Here is a 21,034-nt window from a genome sequence, read left to right on the forward strand (position 1 = left end):
TGTGGGGAACCTGTGTGTGAGTGTGCAGGAAAGATTGTGTGAGTGTAGGGAAAGTGTGAGTAAGGGGGAAAGTATGTGTGAATGTGGAGGAGTGTGAGCGTGAGTGTGCGGGAAAGTGTGTGTGTGTGTGGGGGGGAAAGTGTTTGTGGGTGAGGGGAAAGTGTGTGTGAGTGTGGGGAAGTGTGTGAGTGTGGGGAAAGTGTGTGTGAGTATGGGGAACCTGTGTGTGAGTGTGTGGGAACATGTGTGTGAGTGTGGGGGAAGTTTGTGTGAGTGTGGGGAAAGTGTGTGTGAGTGTGGGGAAAGTGTGTGTGAGTGTGAGGAAACATGTGTGCGAGTGTGGGGAAAGTGTTTGTGAGTGAGGGGGATAGTGTGTGTGAGTGTGGGGAAGTGTGTGTGAGTGTGGGGAACCTGTGTGTGAGTGTGCAGGAAAGTGTGTGTGAGTGTAGGGAAAGTGTGAGTGAGGGGGAAAGTATGTGTGAATCTGGAGGAGTGTGTGTGGGTGTGCGGGAAAGTGTGTTAGTGTGTGTGGGGAAAGTGTTTGTGGGTGAGGGGAAAGTGTGTGTGAGTGTGGGGAAGTGTGTGTGAGTGTGGGGAAAGTGTGTGTGAGTGTGGGGAACCTGTGTGTGAGTGTGTGGGAACATGTGTGTGAGTGTGGGGGAGATTTGTGTGAGTATGGGGAAAGTGTGTGAGAGTGTGGGGAAAGTGTGTGTGAGTGTGCAGGAAAGTGTGTGTGAGTGTGGGGAAACTGTGTGTGAGTGAGGTAGAAAGTGTGTGAGAGTGTGGGGAAAGTGTGTGTGAGTCTGGGGGAAAGTGTGTGTGAGTATGGGGGAATATGCGTGTGAGTGTGTGTCTAAGTGTGTGTTAGTGTGGGGGAAAGTGTGTGAGTGTGGGTGAAAGTATGTGTGAGTGTGGGGAACCTGTGTGTGAGTGTGTGGGAACATGTGTGTGAGTGTGGGGGAGATTTGTGTGAGTATGGGGAAAGTGTGTGAGAGTGTGGGGAAAGTGTGTGTGAGTGTGCAGGAAAGTGTGTGTGAGTGTGGGGAAACTGTGTGTGAGTGAGGTAGAAAGTGTGTGAGAGTGTGGGGAAAGTGTGTGTGAGTCTGGGGGAAAGTGTGTGTGAGTATGGGGGAATATGCGTGTGAGTGTGTGTCTAAGTGTGTGTTAGTGTGGGGGAAAGTGTGTGAGTGTGGGTGAAAGTATGTGTGAGTGTGAGGAAAGTGTGCGTGAGTGGGGGGTAAGTGTTTGTGAGTTTGGGGGAAAGGGTGCGTGGGTGTGGGGAGAATGAGTGTGAGTGTGGGGGGAAGTGTGTGTGAGTGTAGGGTAAGGGTGTGCGGGTGTGGGGGGAATGAGTGTGTGAGTGTGGGGAAAGTGTGTGTGGGGGGGCAAAAGTGTGTGAGTGTGGGGGAAAGTGTGTGTGGGGGAAAGCGTGTGTGAGTGTGGGGAACCTGTGTGTGTATGCGGGATAGTGTGTGTGAGTGTGGGGAAGTGTGTGTGAGTGTGGGGAACCTGTGTGTGAGTGTGCAGGAAAGGGTGTGTGAGTGTAGGGAAAGTGTGAGTGAGGGGGAAAGTATGTGTGAATGTGGAGGAGTGTGTGCATGAGTGTGCGGGAAAGTGTTTGTGAGTGTGGGGAAAGTGTTTGTGGGTGAGGGGAAATTGTGTGTGAGTGTGGGGAAGTGTGTGTGAGTGTGGAGAAAGTGTGTGTGAGTGTGGGGAACCTGTGTGTGAGTGTGTGGGATCATGTGTGTGAGTGTGGGGAAAGTGTTTGTGAGTGAGGGGGATAGTGTGTGTGAGTGTGTGGAAGTGTGTGTGAGTGTGGGGAACCTGTGTGTGAGTGTGGGGAACCTGTGTGTGAGTGTGCAGGAAAGATTGTGTGAGTGTAGGGAAAGTGTGAGTAAGGGGGAAAGTATGTGTGAATGTGGAGGAGTGTGAGCGTGAGTGTGCGGGAAAGTGTGTGTGTGTGTGGGGGGGAAAGTGTTTGTGGGTGTGGGGAGAATGAGTGTGAGTGTGGGGGGAAGTGTGTGTGAGTGTAGGGTAAGGGTGTGCGGGTGTGGGGGGAATGAGTGTGTGAGTGTGGGGAAAGTGTGTGTGGGGGGGCAAAAGTGTGTGAGTGTGGGGGAAAGTGTGTGTGGGGGAAAGCGTGTGTGAGTGTGGGGAACCTGTGTGTGTATGCGGGATAGTGTGTGTGAGTGTGGGGAAGTGTGTGTGAGTGTGGGGAACCTGTGTGTGAGTGTGCAGGAAAGTGTGTGTGAGTGTAGGGAAAGTGTGAGTGAGGGGGAAAGTATGTGTGAATGTGGAGGAGTGTGTGCATGAGTGTGCGGGAAAGTGTTTGTGAGTGTGGGGAAAGTGTTTGTGGGTGAGGGGAAATTGTGTGTGAGTGTGGGGAAGTGTGTGTGAGTGTGGAGAAAGTGTGTGTGAGTGTGGGGAACCTGTGTGTGAGTGTGTGGGATCATGTGTGTGAGTGTGGGGAAAGTGTTTGTGAGTGAGGGGGATAGTGTGTGTGAGTGTGGGGAACCTGTGTGTGAGTGTGTGGGATCATGTGTGTGAGTGTGGGGAAAGTGTTTGTGAGTGAGGGGGATAGTGTGTGTGAGTGTGTGGAAGTGTGTGTGAGTGTGGGGAACCTGTGTGTGAGTGTGGGGAACCTGTGTGTGAGTGTGCAGGAAAGATTGTGTGAGTGTAGGGAAAGTGTGAGTAAGGGGGAAAGTATGTGTGAATGTGGAGGAGTGTGAGCGTGAGTGTGCGGGAAAGTGTGTGTGTGTGTGGGGGGGAAAGTGTTTGTGGGTGAGGGGAAAGTGTGTGTGAGTGTGGGGAAGTGTGTGAGTGTGGGGAAAGTGTGTGTGAGTATGGGGAACCTGTGTGTGAGTGTGTGGGAACATGTGTGTGAGTGTGGGGGAAGTTTGTGTGAGTGTGGGGAAAGTGTGTGTGAGTGTGGGGAAAGTGTGTGTGAGTGTGAGGAAACATGTGTGCGAGTGTGGGGAAAGTGTTTGTGAGTGAGGGGGATAGTGTGTGTGAGTGTGGGGAAGTGTGTGTGAGTGTGGGGAACCTGTGTGTGAGTGTGCAGGAAAGTGTGTGTGAGTGTAGGGAAAGTGTGAGTGAGGGGGAAAGTATGTGTGAATCTGGAGGAGTGTGTGTGGGTGTGCGGGAAAGTGTGTTAGTGTGTGTGGGGAAAGTGTTTGTGGGTGAGGGGAAAGTGTGTGTGAGTGTGGGGAAGTGTGTGTGAGTGTGGGGAAAGTGTGTGTGAGTGTGGGGAACCTGTGTGTGAGTGTGTGGGAACATGTGTGTGAGTGTGGGGGAGATTTGTGTGAGTATGGGGAAAGTGTGTGAGAGTGTGGGGAAAGTGTGTGTGAGTGTGCAGGAAAGTGTGTGTGAGTGTGGGGAAACTGTGTGTGAGTGAGGTAGAAAGTGTGTGAGAGTGTGGGGAAAGTGTGTGTGAGTCTGGGGGAAAGTGTGTGTGAGTATGGGGGAATATGCGTGTGAGTGTGTGTCTAAGTGTGTGTTAGTGTGGGGGAAAGTGTGTGAGTGTGGGTGAAAGTATGTGTGAGTGTGAGGAAAGTGTGCGTGAGTGGGGGGTAAGTGTTTGTGAATTTGGGGGAAAGGGTGCGTGGGTGTGGGGAGAATGAGTGTGAGTGTGGGGGGAAGTGTGTGTGAGTGTAGGGTAAGGGTGTGCGGGTGTGGGGGGAATGAGTGTGAGAGTGTGGGGAAAGTGTGTGTGGGGGGGCAAAAGTGTGTGAGTGTGGGGGAAAGTGTGTGTGGGGGAAAGCGTGTGTGAGTGTGGGGAACCTGTGTGTGTATGCGGGATAGTGTGTGTGAGTGTGGGGAAGTGTGTGTGAGTGTGGGGAACCTGTGTGTGAGTGTGCAGGAAAGTGTGTGTGAGTGTAGGGAAAGTGTGAGTGAGGGGGAAAGTATGTGTGAATGTGGAGGAGTGTGTGCATGAGTGTGCGGGAAAGTGTTTGTGAGTGTGGGGAAAGTGTTTGTGGGTGAGGGGAAATTGTGTGTGAGTGTGGGGAAGTGTGTGTGAGTGTGGAGAAAGTGTGTGTGAGTGTGGGGAACCTGTGTGTGAGTGTGTGGGATCATGTGTGTGAGTGTGGGGAAAGTGTTTGTGAGTGAGGGGGATAGTGTGTGTGAGTGTGTGGAAGTGTGTGTGAGTGTGGGGAACCTGTGTGTGAGTGTGGGGAACCTGTGTGTGAGTGTGCAGGAAAGATTGTGTGAGTGTAGGGAAAGTGTGAGTAAGGGGGAAAGTATGTGTGAATGTGGAGGAGTGTGAGCGTGAGTGTGCGGGAAAGTGTGTGTGTGTGTGGGGGGGAAAGTGTTTGTGGGTGAGGGGAAAGTGTGTGTGAGTGTGGGGAAGTGTGTGAGTGTGGGGAAAGTGTGTGTGAGTATGGGGAACCTGTGTGTGAGTGTGTGGGAACATGTGTGTGAGTGTGGGGGAAGTTTGTGTGAGTGTGGGGAAAGTGTGTGTGAGTGTGGGGAAAGTGTGTGTGAGTGTGAGGAAACTGTGTGTGAGTGAGGGAGAAAGTGAGTGTGAGTGTGAGGAAAGTGTGTGTGAGTGTGGGGAAACTGTGTGAGTGTGGGGAAAGTGTGTGTGAGTGAGGGGAAACTGTGTGAGTGTGTGGGAAAGTGTGTGAGAGTGTGGGTGAAAGTGTTTGTGAGTGTGGGGAACCTGTGTGTGAGTGTGCAGGAAAGTGTGTGTGAGTGTGGGGAAGTGAGTGTGAGCGTGGGGAAAGTGTGTGTGAGTGTGGGGAACCTGTGTGTGAGTGTGCAGGAAAGTGTGTGTGAGTGTGGGGAAAGTATGTGTGAATGTTGGGAAGTGTGTGCGGGAAAGTGTGTGTGTGTGGGGAAAGTGTTTGTGGGTGAGCGGAAGGTGTGTGTGAGTGATGGGGAAAGTGTGTGTGAGTGTGGGGAATCTGTGTGTGAGTGTGCAGGAAAGTGAGTGTGAGTGTGGGGAAAGTGTTTGTGAGTGAGGGGGTAAGTGTGTGTGAGTGTGGGGAAAGTGTGTGTGAGTGTGGGGAACCTGTGTGTGAAATTGCAGGAAAGTGTGTGTGAGTGTGGAGAAAGTGTTTGTGAGTGAGGGGGAAAGTGTGCATGAGTGTGGGGAAAGTGTGTGTGAGTGTGGGGAACCTCTGTGTGAGTGTGCAGGAAAGTGTGTGTGAGTGTGCAGGAAAGTGTGTGTGAGTGTGGAGAAAGTGTTTGTGAGTGAGGGGGAAAGTGTGTGTGAGTGTGGGGAAGTGTGTGTGAGTGTGGGAAACCTGTGTGTGAAAATGCGGGAAAGTGTGTGTGAGTGAGGGGAAAGTGTGTATGTGGGCAAAGTGTGTGTGAGGGTGGGGAACCTGTGTGTGATTGTGCAGGAAAGTGTGTGTGATTGTGGGGAAAGTGTTTGTGAGTGAGGGGGACTGTATGTGTGAGTTTGGGGAAGTGTGTGCGTGAGTGTGGGGAATGTGTGTGTGAATGTGGGGAAAGTGTGTGTGAGTGAGGGGGAAGTGTGTGTGAGTGTGGGGAAACTGTGTGTGAGTGAGGAGGAAAGTATGTGTGAATGTAGGGAAGTGTGTGCGTGAGTGTGGGGAAAGTGTGTGTGAGTGAGGGGAAAGTGTGCGTGAGTGAGGTGGAAAGTGTGTGTGAGTGTGGGGAACCTGTGTGTGAGTGCGGGAAAGTGTGTGTGAGTGTGGGGAAAGTGTGTGAGAATGTGAGGAACCTGTGTGTGAGTGTGCGGGAAAGAGTGTGTGAGTGTGGGGAAAGTGTGTGTGAGTGTGGGTGAAAGTATGTGTGAGTGTGGGTGAAAGAATGTGTGAGTGTGGGTCTAAGTGTGTGTGAGTGTGGGTCTAAGTGTGTGTGAGTGTGGGGGAAGTGTGTGTGCGTGTGGGGAATGTGTGTGTGAGTGAGGGGGAAAGTGTGTGTGAGTGTGGGGAAAGTGTGTGTGAGTGTGTGGGAACATGTGTGTGAGTGTGGGGTAGGTATGTGTGAGTGTGGGGTAAGTGTGTGTGAGTGTGGGGAAAGTGTGTGTGAGTGTGCAGGAAAGTGTGTGTGAGTGTGGGGAAACTGTGTGTGAGTGAGGGAGAAAGTGTGTGAGAGTGTGGGGAAAGTGTGTGTGAGTGTGGGGGAAAGTGTGTGTGAGTATGGGGGAATATGTGCATGAGTGTGGGTCTAAGTGTGTGTTAGTGTGGGGGAAAGTGTGTGAGTGTGGGTGAAAGTATGTGTGAGTGTGAGGAAAGTGTGCGTGAGTGGGGGGTAAGTGTTTGTGAGTTTGGGGGAAAGGGTGTGTGGGTGTGGGGGGAATGAGTGTGAGTGTGGGGGGAATTGTGTGTGAGTGTAGGGTAAGGGTGTGCAGGTGTGGGGGGAATGAGTGTGTGAGTGTGGGGAAAGTGTGTGTGGGGGGGCAAAAGTGTGTGAGTGTGGGGGAAAGTGTGTGTGGGGGAAAGTGTGTGTGAGTGTGGGGAAAAATGTGTGTGAGTGTGGGGAAAGGGTGTGTGGGGGTGGGGGAAAAGTGTGTGTGGGGGGGGGGAAGTGTGTGTGTGTGGGAAAGAGTGTATGTGAGGGCGTAAGCGTGTGTGTGTGAGGAAAGTGTGTGTGTGTGTGTGACGGAGAAAGTGTGTGTGAGTGTGGGGGAAAGTGTGTGTGAATGTGGGGAAAGAGTGTGTGGGTGTAGGGGGAATGAGTGTGTGGGTGGGGGGGGAATGAGTGTGGGGAAAGTGTGTGTGTGTGTGAGGGGGAAAGTGTGTGTGTGTGTGAATGAGGGGAAAAGTATGTGTGAATATGGGGAAGTGTGTGCGTGAGTGTGCAGGAAAGTGTGTGTGTGTGTGTGTGGGGAAAGTGTTTGTGGGTGAGGGGAAAGTGTGTGTGAGTGTGGGGAAGTGTGTGTGAGTGTGGGGAAGTGTGTGTGAGTGTGGGGAAAGTGTATGTGAGTGTGGGGAACCTGCGTGTGAGTGTGCAGGAAAGTGTGTGTGAGTGTAGGGAAAGTGTGAGTGAGGGGGAAAGTATGTGTGAATGTGGAGAAGTGTGTGCTTGAGTGTGCAGGAAAGTGTGTGTGTGTGTGTGTGTGGGGAGAAAGTGTTTGTGGGTGAGGGGAAAGTGTGTGTGAGTGTGGGGAAGTGTGTGTGAGTGTGGGGAAAGTGTGTGTGAGTGTGGGGAACCGGTGTGTGAGTGTGTGGGAACATGTGTGTGAGTGTGGGGAAAGTGTTTGTGAGTGAGGGGGATAGTGTGTGTGAGTGTGGGGAAGTGTGTGTGAGTGTGGGGAACCTGTGTGTGAGTGTGCAGGAAAGTGTGTGTGAGTGTAGGGAAAGTGAGTGAGGGGGAAAGTATGTGTGAATGTGGAGGAGTGTGTGTGTGTGTGCGGGAAAGTGTGTTAGTGTGTGTGGGGAAAGTGTTTGTGGGTGAGGGGAAAGTGTGTGTGAGTGAGGGGAAAGTGTGTGTGCGTGTGGGGAACCTGTGTGTGAGTGTGTGGGAACATGTGTGTGACTGTGGGGGAGATTTGTGTGAGTATGGGGAAAGTGTGTGAGAGTGTGGGAAAAGTGTGTGTGAGTGTGCAGGAAAGTGTGTGTGTGTGGGGGGAAAGTGTGTGTGAGTGTGGGGAAACTGTGTGTGAGTGTCGGGAACCTGTGTGTGAGTGTGCAGGAAAGTGTGTGTGAGTGTAGGGAAAGTGTGAGTGAGGGGGAAAGTATGTGTGAATGTGGAGCAGTGTGTGTGTGTGTGTGCGGGAAAGTGTGTTAGTGTGTGTGGGGAAAGTGTTTGTGGGTGAGGGGAAAGTGTGTGTGAGTGTGGGGAAGTGTGTGTGAGTGTGGGGAACCTGTGTGTGAGTGTGTGGGAACATGTGTGTGAGTGTGGGGGAGATTTGTGTGAGTATGGGGAAAGTGTGTGAGAGTGTGGGAAAAGTGTGTGTGAGTGTGCAGGAAAGTGTGTGTGTGTGGGGGGGGAAAGTGTGTGTGAGTGTGGGGAAACTGTGTGTGAGTGAGGGGGAAAGTATGTGTCAATGTGGGGATGTGTGTCCGTGAGTGTGCAGGAAAGTCTGTGTGTGTGGAGAAAGTGTGTGTGAGTGTGGGGAACCTGTGTGTGAGTGTGTGGGAACATGTGTGTGAGTGTGGGGAAAGTGTTTATGAGTGTGGGGGAAGGTGTATGTGAGTTTGGGGGACAGTGTGTGTGAGCGTGGGGAAAAGTGGTTTGAGTGTGGGGGAAGTTTGTGTGAGTGTGGGGAAAGTTTTTGTGAGTGAGGGGGAAAGTATGTGTGAATATGGGGAAGTGTGTGCGTGAGTGTGCAGGAAAGTGTGTGTGTGTGTGGGGAAAGTGTTTGTGAGTGTGGGGAAAGTGTTTGTGAATGAGAGGGATAATGTGTGTGAGTGTGGGGAAAGTGTATGTGAGTGTGGGGAACCTGCGTATGAGTGTGCAGGAAAGTGTATGTGAGTGTTGGGAAAGTGTGAGTGAGGGGGAACGTATGTGTGAATGTGGAGGAGTGTGTGCGTGAGTGTGCGGGAAAGTGTGGTGATGGGAAAGTGTTTGTGGGTGAGGGGAAAGTGTGTGTGAGTGTGGGGAAGTGTGTGTGAGTGTGGGGAAAGTGTGTGTGAGTGTGGGGAAGTGTGTGTGAGTGTGGGGAAAGTGTGTGTGAGTGTGGGGAACCTGTGTGTGAGTGTGTGGGAACATGTGTGTGAGTGTGGGGAAAGTGTTTGTGAGTGAGGGGGATAGTGTGTGTGAGTGTGGGGAAGTGTGTGTGAGTGTGGGGAACCTGTGTGTGAGTGTGCAGGAAAGTGTGTGTGAGTGTAGGGAAAGTGTGAGTGAGGGGGAAAGTATGTGTGAATGTGGAGGAGTGTGTGCGTGAGTGTGCGGGAAAGTGTGTTAGTGTGTGTGGGGAAAGAGTTTGTGGGTGAGGGTAAAGTGTGTGTGAGTGTGGGGAAGTGTGTGTGAGTGTGGGGAAAGTGTGTGTGAGTGTGGGGAACCTGTGTGTGAGTGTGTGGGAACATGTGTGTGAGTGTGGGGTAGGTATGTGTGAGTGTGGGGTAAGTGTGTGTGAGTGTGGGGAAAGTGTGTGTGAGTGTGCAGGAAAGTGTGTGTGAGTGTGGAGAAAGTGTGTGTGAGTGTGGGGAAACTGTGTGTGAGTGTGGGGGAAAGTGTGTGTGAGTATGGGGGAATATGTGCATGAGTGTGGGTCTAAGTGTGTGTTAGTGTGGGGGAAAGTGTGTGAGTGTGGGTGAAAGTATGTGTGAGTGTGAGGAAAGTGTGCGTGAGTGGGGGGTAAGTGTTTGTGAGTTTGGGGGAAAGGGTGTGTGGGTGTGGGGGGAATGAGTGTGAGTGTGGGGGGAAGTGTGTGTGAGTGTAGGGTAAGGGTGTGCAGGTGTGGGGGGAATGAGTGTGTGAGTGTGGGGAAAGTGTGTGTGGGGGGGCAAAAGTGTGTGAGTGTGGGGGAAAGTGTGTGTGGGGGAAAGTGTGTGTGAGTGTGGGGAAAAATGTGTGTGAGTGTGGGGAAAGGGTGTGTGGGGGTGGGGGAAAAGTGTGTGTGGGGGGGGGAAGTGTGTGTGTGTGGGAAAGAGTGTATGTGAGGGGGAAAGCGTGTGTGTGTGAGGAAAGTGTGTGTGTGTGTGTGACGGAGAAAGTGTGTGTGAGTGTGGGGGAAAGTGTGTGTGAATGTGGGGAAAGAGTGTGTGGGTGTAGGGGGAATGAGTGTGTGGGTGGGGGGGGGAATGAGTGTGGGGAAAGTGTGTGTGTGTGTGAGGGGGAAAGTGTGTGTGAGTGTGAATGAGGGGAAAAGTATGTGTGAATATGGGGAAGTGTGTGCGTGAGTGTGCAGGAAAGTGTGTGTGTGTGTGTGTGGGGAAAGTGTTTGTGGGTGAGGGGAAAGTGTGTGTGAGTGTGGGGAAGTGTGTGTGAGTGTGGGGAAGTGTGTGTGAGTGTGGGGAAAGTGTATGTGAGTGTGGGGAACCTGCGTGTGAGTGTGCAGGAAAGTGTGTGTGAGTGTAGGGAAAGTGTGAGTGAGGGGGAAAGTATGTGTGAATGTGGAGAAGTGTGTGCTTGAGTGTGCAGGAAAGTGTGTGTGTGTGTGTGTGTGGGGAGAAAGTGTTTGTGGGTGAGGGGAAAGTGTGTGTGAGTGTGGGGAAGTGTGTGTGAGTGTGGGGAAAGTGTGTGTGAGTGTGGGGAACCTGTGTGTGAGTGTGTGGGAACATGTGTGTGAGTGTGGGGAAAGTGTTTGTGAGTGAGGGGGATAGTGTGTGTGAGTGTGGGGAAGTGTGTGTGAGTGTGGGGAACCTGTGTGTGAGTGTGCAGGAAAGTGTGTGTGAGTGTAGGGAAAGTGAGTGAGGGGGAAAGTATGTGTGAATGTGGAGGAGTGTGTGTGTGTGTGCGGGAAAGTGTGTTAGTGTGTGTGGGGAAAGTGTTTGTGGGTGAGGGGAAAGTGTGTGTGAGTGAGGGGAAAGTGTGTGTGCGTGTGGGGAACCTGTGTGTGAGTGTGTGGGAACATGTGTGTGAGTGTGGGGGAGATTTGTGTGAGTATGGGGAAAGTGTGTGAGAGTGTGGGAAAAGTGTGTGTGAGTGTGCAGGAAAGTGTGTGTGTGTGGGGGGAAAGTGTGTGTGAGTGTGGGGAAACTGTGTGTGAGTGTCGGGAACCTGTGTGTGAGTGTGCAGGAAAGTGTGTGTGAGTGTAGGGAAAGTGTGAGTGAGCGGGAAAGTATGTGTGAATGTGGAGGAGTGTGTGTGTGTGTGCGGGAAAGTGTGTTAGTGTGTGTGGGGAAAGTGTTTGTGGGTGAGGGGAAAGTGTGTGTGAGTGTGGGGAAGTGTGTGTGAGTGTGGGGAACCTGTGTGTGAGTGTGTGGGAACATGTGTGTGAGTGTGGGGGAGATTTGTGTGAGTATGGGGAAAGTGTGTGAGAGTGTGGGAAAAGTGTGTGTGAGTGTGCAGGAAAGTGTGTGTGTGTGTGGGGAAAGTGTGTGTGAGTGTGGGGAAACTGTGTGTGAGTGAGGGAGAAAGTGTGTGAGAGTGTGGGGAAAGTGTGTGTGAGTGTGGGGGAAAGTGTGTGTGAGTATGGGGGAATAAGCGCGTGAGTGTGGGTCTAAGTGTGTGTTAGTGTGGGGGAAAGTGTGTGAGTGTGGGTGAAAGTATGTGTGAGTGTGACGAAAGTGTGTGTGATTGGGGGGTAAGTGTTTGTGAGTTTGGGGGAAAGGGTGTGTGGGTGTGGGGGAAAGGGTGTGTGAGTGTGGGGGAAAGTGTGTGTGGGGGAAAGTGTGTGTGAGTGTGGGGAAAAATGTGTGTGAGTGTGGGGGAAAGTATGTGTGAATGTGGAGGAGTGTGTGCGTGAGTGTGCGGGAAAGTGTGTGTGTGTGTGTGGGGAAAGTGTTTGTGGGTGAGGGGAAAGTGTGTGTGAGTGTGGGGAACCTGTGTGTGAAATTGCGGGAAAGTGTTTGTGAGTGTGGGAAAGTGTTTGTGAGTGAGGGGAAAAGTATGTGTCAATGTGGGGATGTGTGTCCGTGAGTGTGCGGGAAAGTGTGTGTGTGTGGAGAAAGTGTGTGTGAGTGTGGGGAACCTGTGTATGAGTGTGTGGGAACATGTGTGTGAGTGTGGGGAAAGTGTTTATGAGTGTGGGGGAAGGTGTATGTGAGTTTGGGGGACAGTGTGTGTGAGTGTGGGGGAAAAGTGGTTTGAGTGTGGGGGAAGTTTGTGTGAGTGTGGGGAAAGTTTTTGTGAGTGAGGGGGAAAGTATGTGTGAATATGGTGAAGTGTGTGCGTGAGTGTGCAGGAAAGTGTGTGTGTGTGTGGGGGGAAAGTGTTTGTGAGTGTGGGGAAAGTGTTTGTGAGTGAGGGGGATAGTGTGTGTGTGGGGAAGTGTGTGTGAGTGTGGGGAAAGTGTATGTGAGTGTGGGGAACCTGCGTGTGAGTGTGTGGGAACATGTGTGTGAGTGTGGGGAAAGTGTTTGTGAGTGAGGGGGATAGTGTGTGTGAGTGTGGGGAAGTGTGTGTGAGTGTGGGGAACCTGTGTGTGAGTGTGCAGGAAAGTGTGTGTGAGTGTAGGGAAAGTGTGAGTGAGGGGGAAAGTATGTGTGAATCTGGAGGAGTGTGTGCGTGAGTGTGCGGGAAAGTGTGTTAGTGTGTGTGGGGAAAGTGTTTGTGGGTGAGGGGAAAGTGTGTGTGAGTGTGGGGAAGTGTGTGTGAGTGTGGGGAAAGTGTGTGTGAGTGTGGGGAACCTGTGTGTGAGTGTGTGGGAACATGTGTGTGAGTGTGGGGGAGGTTTGTGTGAGTGTGGGGTAAGTGTGTGTGAGTGTGGGGAAAGTGTGTGTGAGTGTGCAGGAAAGTGTGTGTGAGTGTGGAGAAAGTGTGTGTGAGTGTGGGGAAACTGTGTGTGAGTGAGGGAGAAAGTGTGTGAGAGTGTGGGAAAAGTGTGTGTGAGTGTGGGGGAAAGTGTGTGTGAGTATGGGGGAATATGCGCGTGAGTGTGGGTCTAAGTGTGTGTTAGTGTGGGGGAAAGTGTGTGAGTGTGGGTGAAAATATGTGTGAGTGTGGGTAAGTGTGCGTGAGTGGGGGGGTAAATGTTTGTGAGTTTGGGGGAAAGGGTGTGTGGGTGTGGGGGGAATGAGTGTGAGTGTGGGGGCAAGTGTGTGTGAGTGTAGGGTAAGGGTGTGCGGGTGTGGGGGGAATGAGTGTGTGAGTGTGGGGAAAGTGTGTGTGGGGGGCAAAAGTGTGTGAGTGTGGGGGAAAGTGTGTGGGGGGGAAAGTGTGTGTGGGGGGGGAAAAATGTGTGTGAGTGTGGGGAAAGGGTGTGTGGGGGTGGGGGAAAAGTGTGTGTGGGGGGGGGAATTGTGTGTGTGTGTGGGAAAGAGTGTGTGTGAGGAAAGTGTGTGTGTGTGTGTGTGAGGGAGAAAGTGTGTGTGAGTGTGGGGAAAGAGTGTGTGGGTGTAGGGGGAATGAGTGTGTGGGTGGGGGGGGGAATGAGTGTGGGGAAAGTGTGTGTGAGGGGAAAGTGTGTGTGTGTGTGTGTGAGGGGGAAAGTGTGTGTGAGTGTGGGAAAAGTGTGTGGGGGTGTGAGGTAGGTAGTGTGAGTGCCTCCCGGAAACAAGGAGTGGGGCATTGGCTTGAACCTAACGGACGGTCCACTTTCCCCACGTGGTCCCAGCCTCAGGATGTTGCTGTATAATTCAGAATGAGCTTCAAGCAGCGCCGAGCAGAGCAGACAGGGAAATCCTGGAATCAGATCCCTGTCCATAAAATCTTATCTACTTCCTGGAGAAATTATTGGAAGAAAGCTACGACAACAATTTCCGCGGGCCGCTTCCGCCGCTAAGGATTGAGCACAGAGGAGCCGTATAAATGCTTTTAAAGTGACGGCTTTTGTCTCGGTTTCTATGGAGGGGCTGCACTCCATAATCACTGTATTGTTCTGGTTAAACCAAGTCAAACTCTGCAAACATCGCCTGTTGTCTCTTGAGGTGCACAGGGGCAGCTTTAAAGAAAGTGGCTTCCTATTCTTTCTCCCCCCCCCCCCCTAAAAAAATCGTAAATTATGCAAATCCTGTCGGACAGTCGTGACAATCAACTTGGGTGTAAAATCCGCAGTTAAAAACGTGCTATTTGTGAATTAAGGAGATTTGGGAGAGAAACGGAAAATAAAGTGAACCGATGTGAGTTTCGAATTCAATTTTACATTGATTTATTCCAAGTGTTAGAGGTTCAGGGAAAGTGTAGAGAATGTACTGGATTGGCGAACACAAAAAAATTGCATGTTAAAAACGCTCAGTCGTGAATGCGGGCTTCAAGAAATAGTTGGGGCCTGAGTTGGATTTTACAAAGTTGACAGGGAGTATGGGGCGCTATGGGGAATGTTCTCATTCAGACAAAACCCGCCTTCCAATCTCGTCACTCGTTGCAGGTCTGACTGAAGTCCCCGTGTTCCCACAAAGTGGACCGACTCCGGAGGGGCAATCATCTCAGAGCAACCGGCAACACACCTTACAACTGCAGCCCAGGGCTGAATCGAGCCAAATGGGGCTGGGATGTTTTTTTTTAAAATCCCCATCCCCTGAGTGAAAAAGGAAGGTTTGGGGTGTGATGTGATTAAACGGTCAAGATTGGGAAAGACGAGCGTGGCCATGGTGGGGGGGGGGAGAGAGAGAGAGAGAGAGAGAAAATCGCCAGCATTAGGGGATCAGAAAGTCACTACATAAATTCCCAGGAACTCCCTCACTTGTGAGAATGGCAAGAATGTGAGACTGTTCATCACAGGCTTAGACTGTTGCTATACATTGGTGAGGGGAGGGTTGGAAATGCAGCGTTCTGCTGAACAGGGTCGTCAATCCAATTGAAGAAGGAAGGAGCCTGAGCTGTGCTAAACACCAGGATTTTCCTGCTCCTCGGATGCTGCCTGATCTGCTGTGCTTTTCCAGCACCACTCTGATCGAGACTCGGATCTGCAGTCCTCACTTTTTTTGCCTCGCCGCCAAAATCAGCCTGTTCAGGGCCAGTGCATGTGTTCGCTCGGGGTTGTGAAACAGAGAATTGAGCAAGCGTCCTCCAGGTCCCCAAACGCGTTTCACAACCCCGAGCGAACACATGCACTGGCCCTATTCAGAGAGTCAGAGAGTTATACAGCACGGAAACAGACCCTTCGGTCTAACTCATCCATGCCGACCAGATATCCTCACCTTATTTGGCATCATTGATGAGGAAGGCGACGGTGGGTGTGTCTGCACTGAACCACCACAGAACCCCAACAAAACGCCTGGCCCTAGGAGATCAGTCTGCCGCCCTGAGAGGGAGGGTTCGGTAGCGCATTCCCCAATCTCTGTTTCAGACTGCAAGCAGTCACATCAACTCCCAAAAGCACTAAAGTTAACCTGCAAGTGCTGCTGCCCCTGTCATAACTCTGAGAACTGAACTGCGGGTGTAAAGAAAGAGGTGTGTTTGGGGTGTGGGGAGGGGGTGCATATGAAATTCACCCATTCCCCTCCTCCTCCACCTCACAGTTTACGGCTTCTGTCCGTTGTCCAGTGAGTCCCCCTCAGTCCTGGAAATCGCCGCCAACACTACATACCGAAGAACCAACCACTGCGGATACTGCAAATCTGAAACTAATGCTGAAAGCGACGCTAAAGACCCCTGACACATCAACCTGAAATTGCTGGAGAAACTCAGTAGATCTGGCAGCAGCTGGTGGAGAGAAAACTAGAGGTAACTTTCTTCAGAATAAATCCATTCCCGGACAGGGGCAATGCAACCGTCCGTTTGGAAGAAGCACCAAGTGAGAATCAGGTCGATAAGCCTCTGCGGTATTTGTCAGGGGAAGGATTACCTTCCCTCCCTCTCCTGCAGCCACACTGTGGGTTGCTGTAACTAAGAGAAAGGGAACTCCCAACAACTTTATCAAACGGTGCGCGTCCACTGTACCCAGCTGGGCACACCTTACAGCGATAGCTTAATCACACCAGGAACTGCTACAGCGGGAACGCCATTCGGCCCATTCACCAACCCCTGCCCCTCCCGTAATGATGCTCTATGCCAAGCTAGTGTCCATGTTGACCAGTTACGAGTTTCTATCTCAGCCTGGTCCGATGCTGTTTTCATCTCCACATCGCGGCAAGGCATGCGACTATTCGGCCCATCGTGTCTGTGCTGACCCTCTGAATGAGTCATCTCATTAGCCCCAAAGCCCGCTTTCTCCCTGGCGCCCTGGAAATCCGTTGTGTTTTCTTCAATTCAGTTAAATCCAGTTCCGTCAGTGAAAGTGCCTGCAGGTGCTCTATCCCAATACCGAACCTCCTAGGAATCCCGCTTGGAAATGTATTAAACCCGGCAGACCATAATGGGTGCAGCCCAGTGACCCAAACAAGTGCGGAAGATGGGGGCTGAACCACTCCAGAGATCACCCTCCACTCCTCCCCTCCCCTCCCACCCCCCATGTATTTACTTTTCCCCTCGGCCATTGGAAATGTGAGTGGTCTTTGCACCGGGACATTGACGCCTCCACTGGTTAAGAAGTACGCGCAGATCCCAGAGCAGCACTGTAGGATTCCTATCAGCATGGTCCTGAAAACACCGCTTCAAACCAACCCCCTGCTCTCCAGGGATTGAACTAACAGGCACCAGACACCGGCTCTTACTCGCCTCCACGAACTGAATCTCTGTCAGAAGCGAAAACACGCGTCCCGCTGAACCTGCCTGCTAAAGTCGCCCGCTAGCACCGTGCCTACACAGTGCCGAACATTCAACCTTGGAACTCACTCACTCCCACCCCTCCCCATTGCAGGTCTAATCGATCGCAATGACAATTGTCATGTTTTTTTTAAAAACAAACCGTGCGGAAGTGGCCTCCAGTTATTGGGCTGGAATTCTTCCTGGGAATTGAAATCGTTTAATTAAATAATGACTGTTAGTTATCTGTCAGTTTTGTTTTAACCAGTTACAATGGGCAGGCTATGCAACCAACAAAAGATACAGAATTCACATCCGATGTTTATTTAACCTCGGAACTGGGCAAATCAGTCATAACAGCAATTATACTGTAGCTGGACGGGCAGATGGATAAATGTGCCCTGTGTCTGCTTCGGCTCACTCGCTGTCTCTTTTTAACAAAATAACCGGTGTTTTTGACAGGGGGGAAAGTCTAGGTCGAGTTAATTAAGTGCGGATTCTAAAGTGGAGATCCAACATTATACACCAGACTCAATCCGACTTGTCCCTCACACCGAGACAAAGGTTGACCATTTGTCGAATGCTTTTGGCACGTGCGTCTATAAGGTATAATGATCTTGGTCAAGATTGACTCTGTGACTGTGAACAAAAGCAGATGATTGCGTTGTTCCCTCCTCCCTACCCCCCCTCCTCCAATCCCCCAGCCGCTATGGGATCTTTCCGTGCCACCGTGACATATCACACGGAAAACAATCTCCGGGATCCCGGTGGGATATTCATCCCCGTTATTATCTTTGTTTCTTCTTATTCGCCGGCCGAAGGAAAACTGGGAAGCATCTGGATTGAATCATTGGGAAGAAATCGCCACCTAGTTTGGAGGGGAAGTGGACTCGACGCTACTTCCATACGGGCGAGTGATGTGTGGTTTCGCCTTGTCTACCGGGAATTTAGGAGGCGGAGGATGGGGTGGGGTGGGGGTGGGGTGGGGTTGGGGATGGGGTGGAGGGAGTGGGATGTAACTGTTCCCCCCACCCTGAGGCAGGACACTATCTGATGTGATGTTTGCAATGCATCAAAATTCAGACTTTCCAGAAACGGTGTTTCAGACAGAGAGAGAGGCTCTTAAAGTTCGACACCAGGAAACTCTCAGAAGCGTAACTTTTGTTTTAGGCAAAATTACATTAACTCACACTTCAACGACTGAGTTAACCCCAAAAGCCACTTTAAATGATACATTGAGACGGGTTTGCTCTCCACGTACATGATCAGACTCTGCTGTGTATTATGCACACAGAGTCAGTCCAGTCACTCACAGGAGGTTTCTCCTGAAGAACTGTATAGTCCTGAACCCGAAACAGGGGAGGTGGAGTGAAGACCCCAGTTCCTGTACTCACCCCTAGCGCCGGCTGAGAGCGCCGCTACTCCCCACAGCAAGAACAAGACTCGAAGAAATTCCATTGTCGTCCCCTCCAGAGGCAAAAGCAAAACGAAAATCCACTCCTTATAACCCTCGCGTTTTCCAAGCTGCAAATAAACGGAGGCAGTTTTGTTTTCTTTCCAAAATTGGGATGGGGGGATATCAGCACAATGTCCTGACAACACACACACATAAACACACATATTCTCTCTCACACACATACATACACACTCAGACACACACAAACGCAAACTGACACACACATATATACATACTCTCACACACAAACATACTCTCTCTCACACACACACAAACTGACACACATACTCTCTCACACACACACACTCTCTCTCACACACACACACGATGGGGGATAGAGGCGATAGTCCTGGGTGCAATCTCTCACCGATTAATGAGCCCGTTTGTGTTTAATAAAGCTGATGGAGTGAGTGAATGCATGAGGACAGGGAGACACACACACACACATACATTATCTATTCATTCTCGTTAATACAGCAGCGACCCAAAGCAGTTTAAAATTGTCCCTGCCTATAACATTACCGTCTAACATTGTCCCATTACACTGCCTTTTTGTTTCCCTTTTGGGGGGTGGAGGGGGAGTGGGATATAAGCTGTCACGTTGGTTCTTAAAAAGAAAAATTATTTCTCTGAACGTCCATAAATCTCGGAAAAGTAGCTAAACATGAAATCACTGGACTCGCCTCTTATCTGACACCACCTTCACTTTCCTCTCAATTCCTGACTCAATTGCTAGCTGACGCCCGGTGCCCCGCGGATACAAAACAAAGCGGCGGCTGCTCCCAACACGCCGTGTCATTACACATTGTCATTAGTTACAAATTTGCAGGTGAACACGCTACAGAACAGGCGAGAGGATGGGTTCCTGGCGGGCAGCAGAGAGAGAGAGAGAGGTTGGTGGGTAGGTGGGGGGACAGACATGGCCTGAGGCGGTACACACTGTCCACGTGCAGCCTGAGAGATCCAGCGGAGAATGGAGCAAACAGGCACCGCTCCGGCTCGGCTCACACTGGGAAAGGTTTAATGTAAACTGACTCCGCAGTCAGCTCGGGGGGGGGGGGGGGGGGGGGGGGGAGGTAGAATTTCTCGCTAACACATACATACACACAGACACACACCCACACACTCTCTCTCACACACACTCACAGACATACATACACAAACATACACACAGACACACACACTCTCTCTTACACACAAACACACTCACAGACATACATACACACACAAACATACATACACACCCACACACTCTCTCACACACACAAACACACTTACAGACATACATACATACACACAGACACACACACCCACACACTCTCTCACACACACTCACAGACATACATACACACACATACACACAGACACACACACCCACACACTCTCTCACACACACACGAACACACTCACAGACATACATACACACACATACACACACAGACACACACACATCCACACACTCTCTCTCACACACTCACACAAACACACTCACAGACATACATACACACAGACACACACACAAATACACACACAGAATCACACAGACACACTCTCTCACACACACACTCACAGACATACATACACACACAAACATACATAACACGCATACACGCACATACACACACACAAATACACACACAGACACACACACTATCTCTCACACACACAAACACACTCACAGACACACATACACAGACACACACACACACACTCTCTCTCTCACACACACACAAACACTCACAGGAGCAGGATGCTATCGCTGCGCAGGGCCTGTGTGATTTACACAGGTTGAGGTACGGTCAAAGACACAACTAGTGATTACAAGGTGGCAGCTCCAACATCATGCCCCCTTCCCACCCCACCCCCACCCCCACCCCCACCATACACCCACCCCCTTTTCTCGAATGCGAACCATTGGTAGACACAGCCGCCGTGGTAACTCTTATCAATAAGTTGTGTGAAGCAGCCGGGTTCACAGGTACCATTGACCGACCGGCTCATTGGCAGGTACGGCCAGTGGTGAAGGCGGAAGGCTGGGGGGTGGGGGAGTTGTTGGAACCGATAGACCCTTTCCGTTGCTGACCCGGTGTCAGAAACAACCGCAAACGGCGCCGGATGGGCGCATTTACAGACAAGCGGAACCGAGGCGCAAGTCATCGGAGTGGAAACCGACCCGATTTTAATGGGCGTGCGATTAAATTTGGGTTCGTTATTACCGTTCGGAGAAGGACAAGGCGCTGTATAAATGCAAGGTGCTTTTTTTACTCCTCTACCATTCCTCCCCCCTCCCCACTCCACTATTCGTTAATAAACACCCCGGCCCGAGCGGGCGCAAATAAACAAGAGGACTTTTAGAGGCTGGGACTGTGTGCCTCTCAGTAGAGATGGACCTCTCCAGAAGCACATACCTGTAATCTCTGAGCGGTGAACTGGAACGAGCAGGAGCTGTTCCAGGTACGAGCTTTCCATTTTCAAATTGCTCCCAGCGACAGAGACAGACAGTCGATCACACACGTCCTTCACACTCGCAGGCAAACCCCCTCCATGCGATGCGCTGCGGTCGGTAGGGGCCAACACTTCCGCACTGGAGATCAAACTTTGAACTTTAGTCAGAGGACGGCAGAGCCATGGCCTGCAGAACCCGCGAGGGGCACCCGCACAGCCGCCGCTGCTGCTTTGGTTTTGTATGAGCGGTGTAAAAGGTCAGCCCTCTCTCCGTCTCCCTTTCCCGGCTGCGGCAGCAGTACAGTGAGTGAGGAGCCCCCTGTAGATCGCTCCCAGTCAGTCCTCAGAGTTTCAGGGGGGTGGGGGGGGACACTACCTGAACTCTGAGATTGGCAGCTCCTGCGCCTTTCGAGATGTTTTTTCCCCCTCTGTGTGAACGGACAGGGTTTGCAACGTGAAAGTGGGTCTTGCCAAGCAAGAGGAACACAGAAATGACCGCCAAGGACTCGGTTCCAACACTTTCTGGTCTCTTTGCCCTCACCGTGTGTGTGTGTGTGTGTGTGTGTGTTTAATAAGGAGCTCCGACAAGTTAGAAGCGAGAGCCCGGGCTTTGTGTTTCCAGGGAAAGGCTACAAGCAAATCACTTTCAGACTTTGGGCCAATCATCGGCGAGCTGGAACTGACAGGCACTGGGCCCGGAGCTGCCCGTGTCTCCCAGTCCCTAGAGCTTCTCAATGTAGTGGTCACCACACAGACGTACTCACACACACATACATACACACAGACGCACACACATACACACACATAGACACAGACACACACACACACACATAAACACACATACAAACACACGCACATATACACACAGACACACACATACAAACACACATTCAAATACACAGACGCACACATAGACACAGACACACATGTACACACACATACAGACACACACATATACACACAGAGAGACACAGACACACACGTACACACACACAGACACACACACAGACACAAACAGACGCGCACACACACATCTACACGGACACA

The 21,034-nt window shown here is 51.4% G+C and overlaps 1 protein-coding gene and 1 long non-coding RNA gene across 2 annotated transcripts in view; one reads left to right on the forward strand and one right to left on the reverse strand.

Moving 5' to 3' along the window:
* Positions 1-19,472, reverse strand: part of fgfrl1a (fibroblast growth factor receptor like 1a) — a 357,849-nt gene extending 338,377 nt beyond the window's left edge. Inside the window, exons 1-2 of the mRNA XM_072576073.1 lie at positions 19,434-19,472; positions 17,481-17,610 (exon numbers count right to left, since the gene is read on the reverse strand). Coding sequence (XP_072432174.1) covers positions 17,481-17,610; positions 19,434-19,457 — 154 coding nt within the window. The 5' untranslated portion in view covers positions 19,458-19,472. The remainder of the gene's footprint in view (positions 1-17,480; positions 17,611-19,433) is intronic.
* The window catches only part of LOC140480755 (uncharacterized), a 57,708-nt gene continuing 56,138 nt past the window's right edge, over positions 19,465-21,034 (forward strand). Inside the window, exon 1 of the long non-coding RNA XR_011961393.1 lies at positions 19,465-20,244. This is a non-coding gene — a long non-coding RNA (uncharacterized lncRNA). The remainder of the gene's footprint in view (positions 20,245-21,034) is intronic.

This window comes from Chiloscyllium punctatum, chromosome 1 (assembly GCF_047496795.1).
Source record: "Chiloscyllium punctatum isolate Juve2018m chromosome 1, sChiPun1.3, whole genome shotgun sequence".
NCBI lineage: Eukaryota > Metazoa > Chordata > Chondrichthyes > Orectolobiformes > Hemiscylliidae > Chiloscyllium > Chiloscyllium punctatum.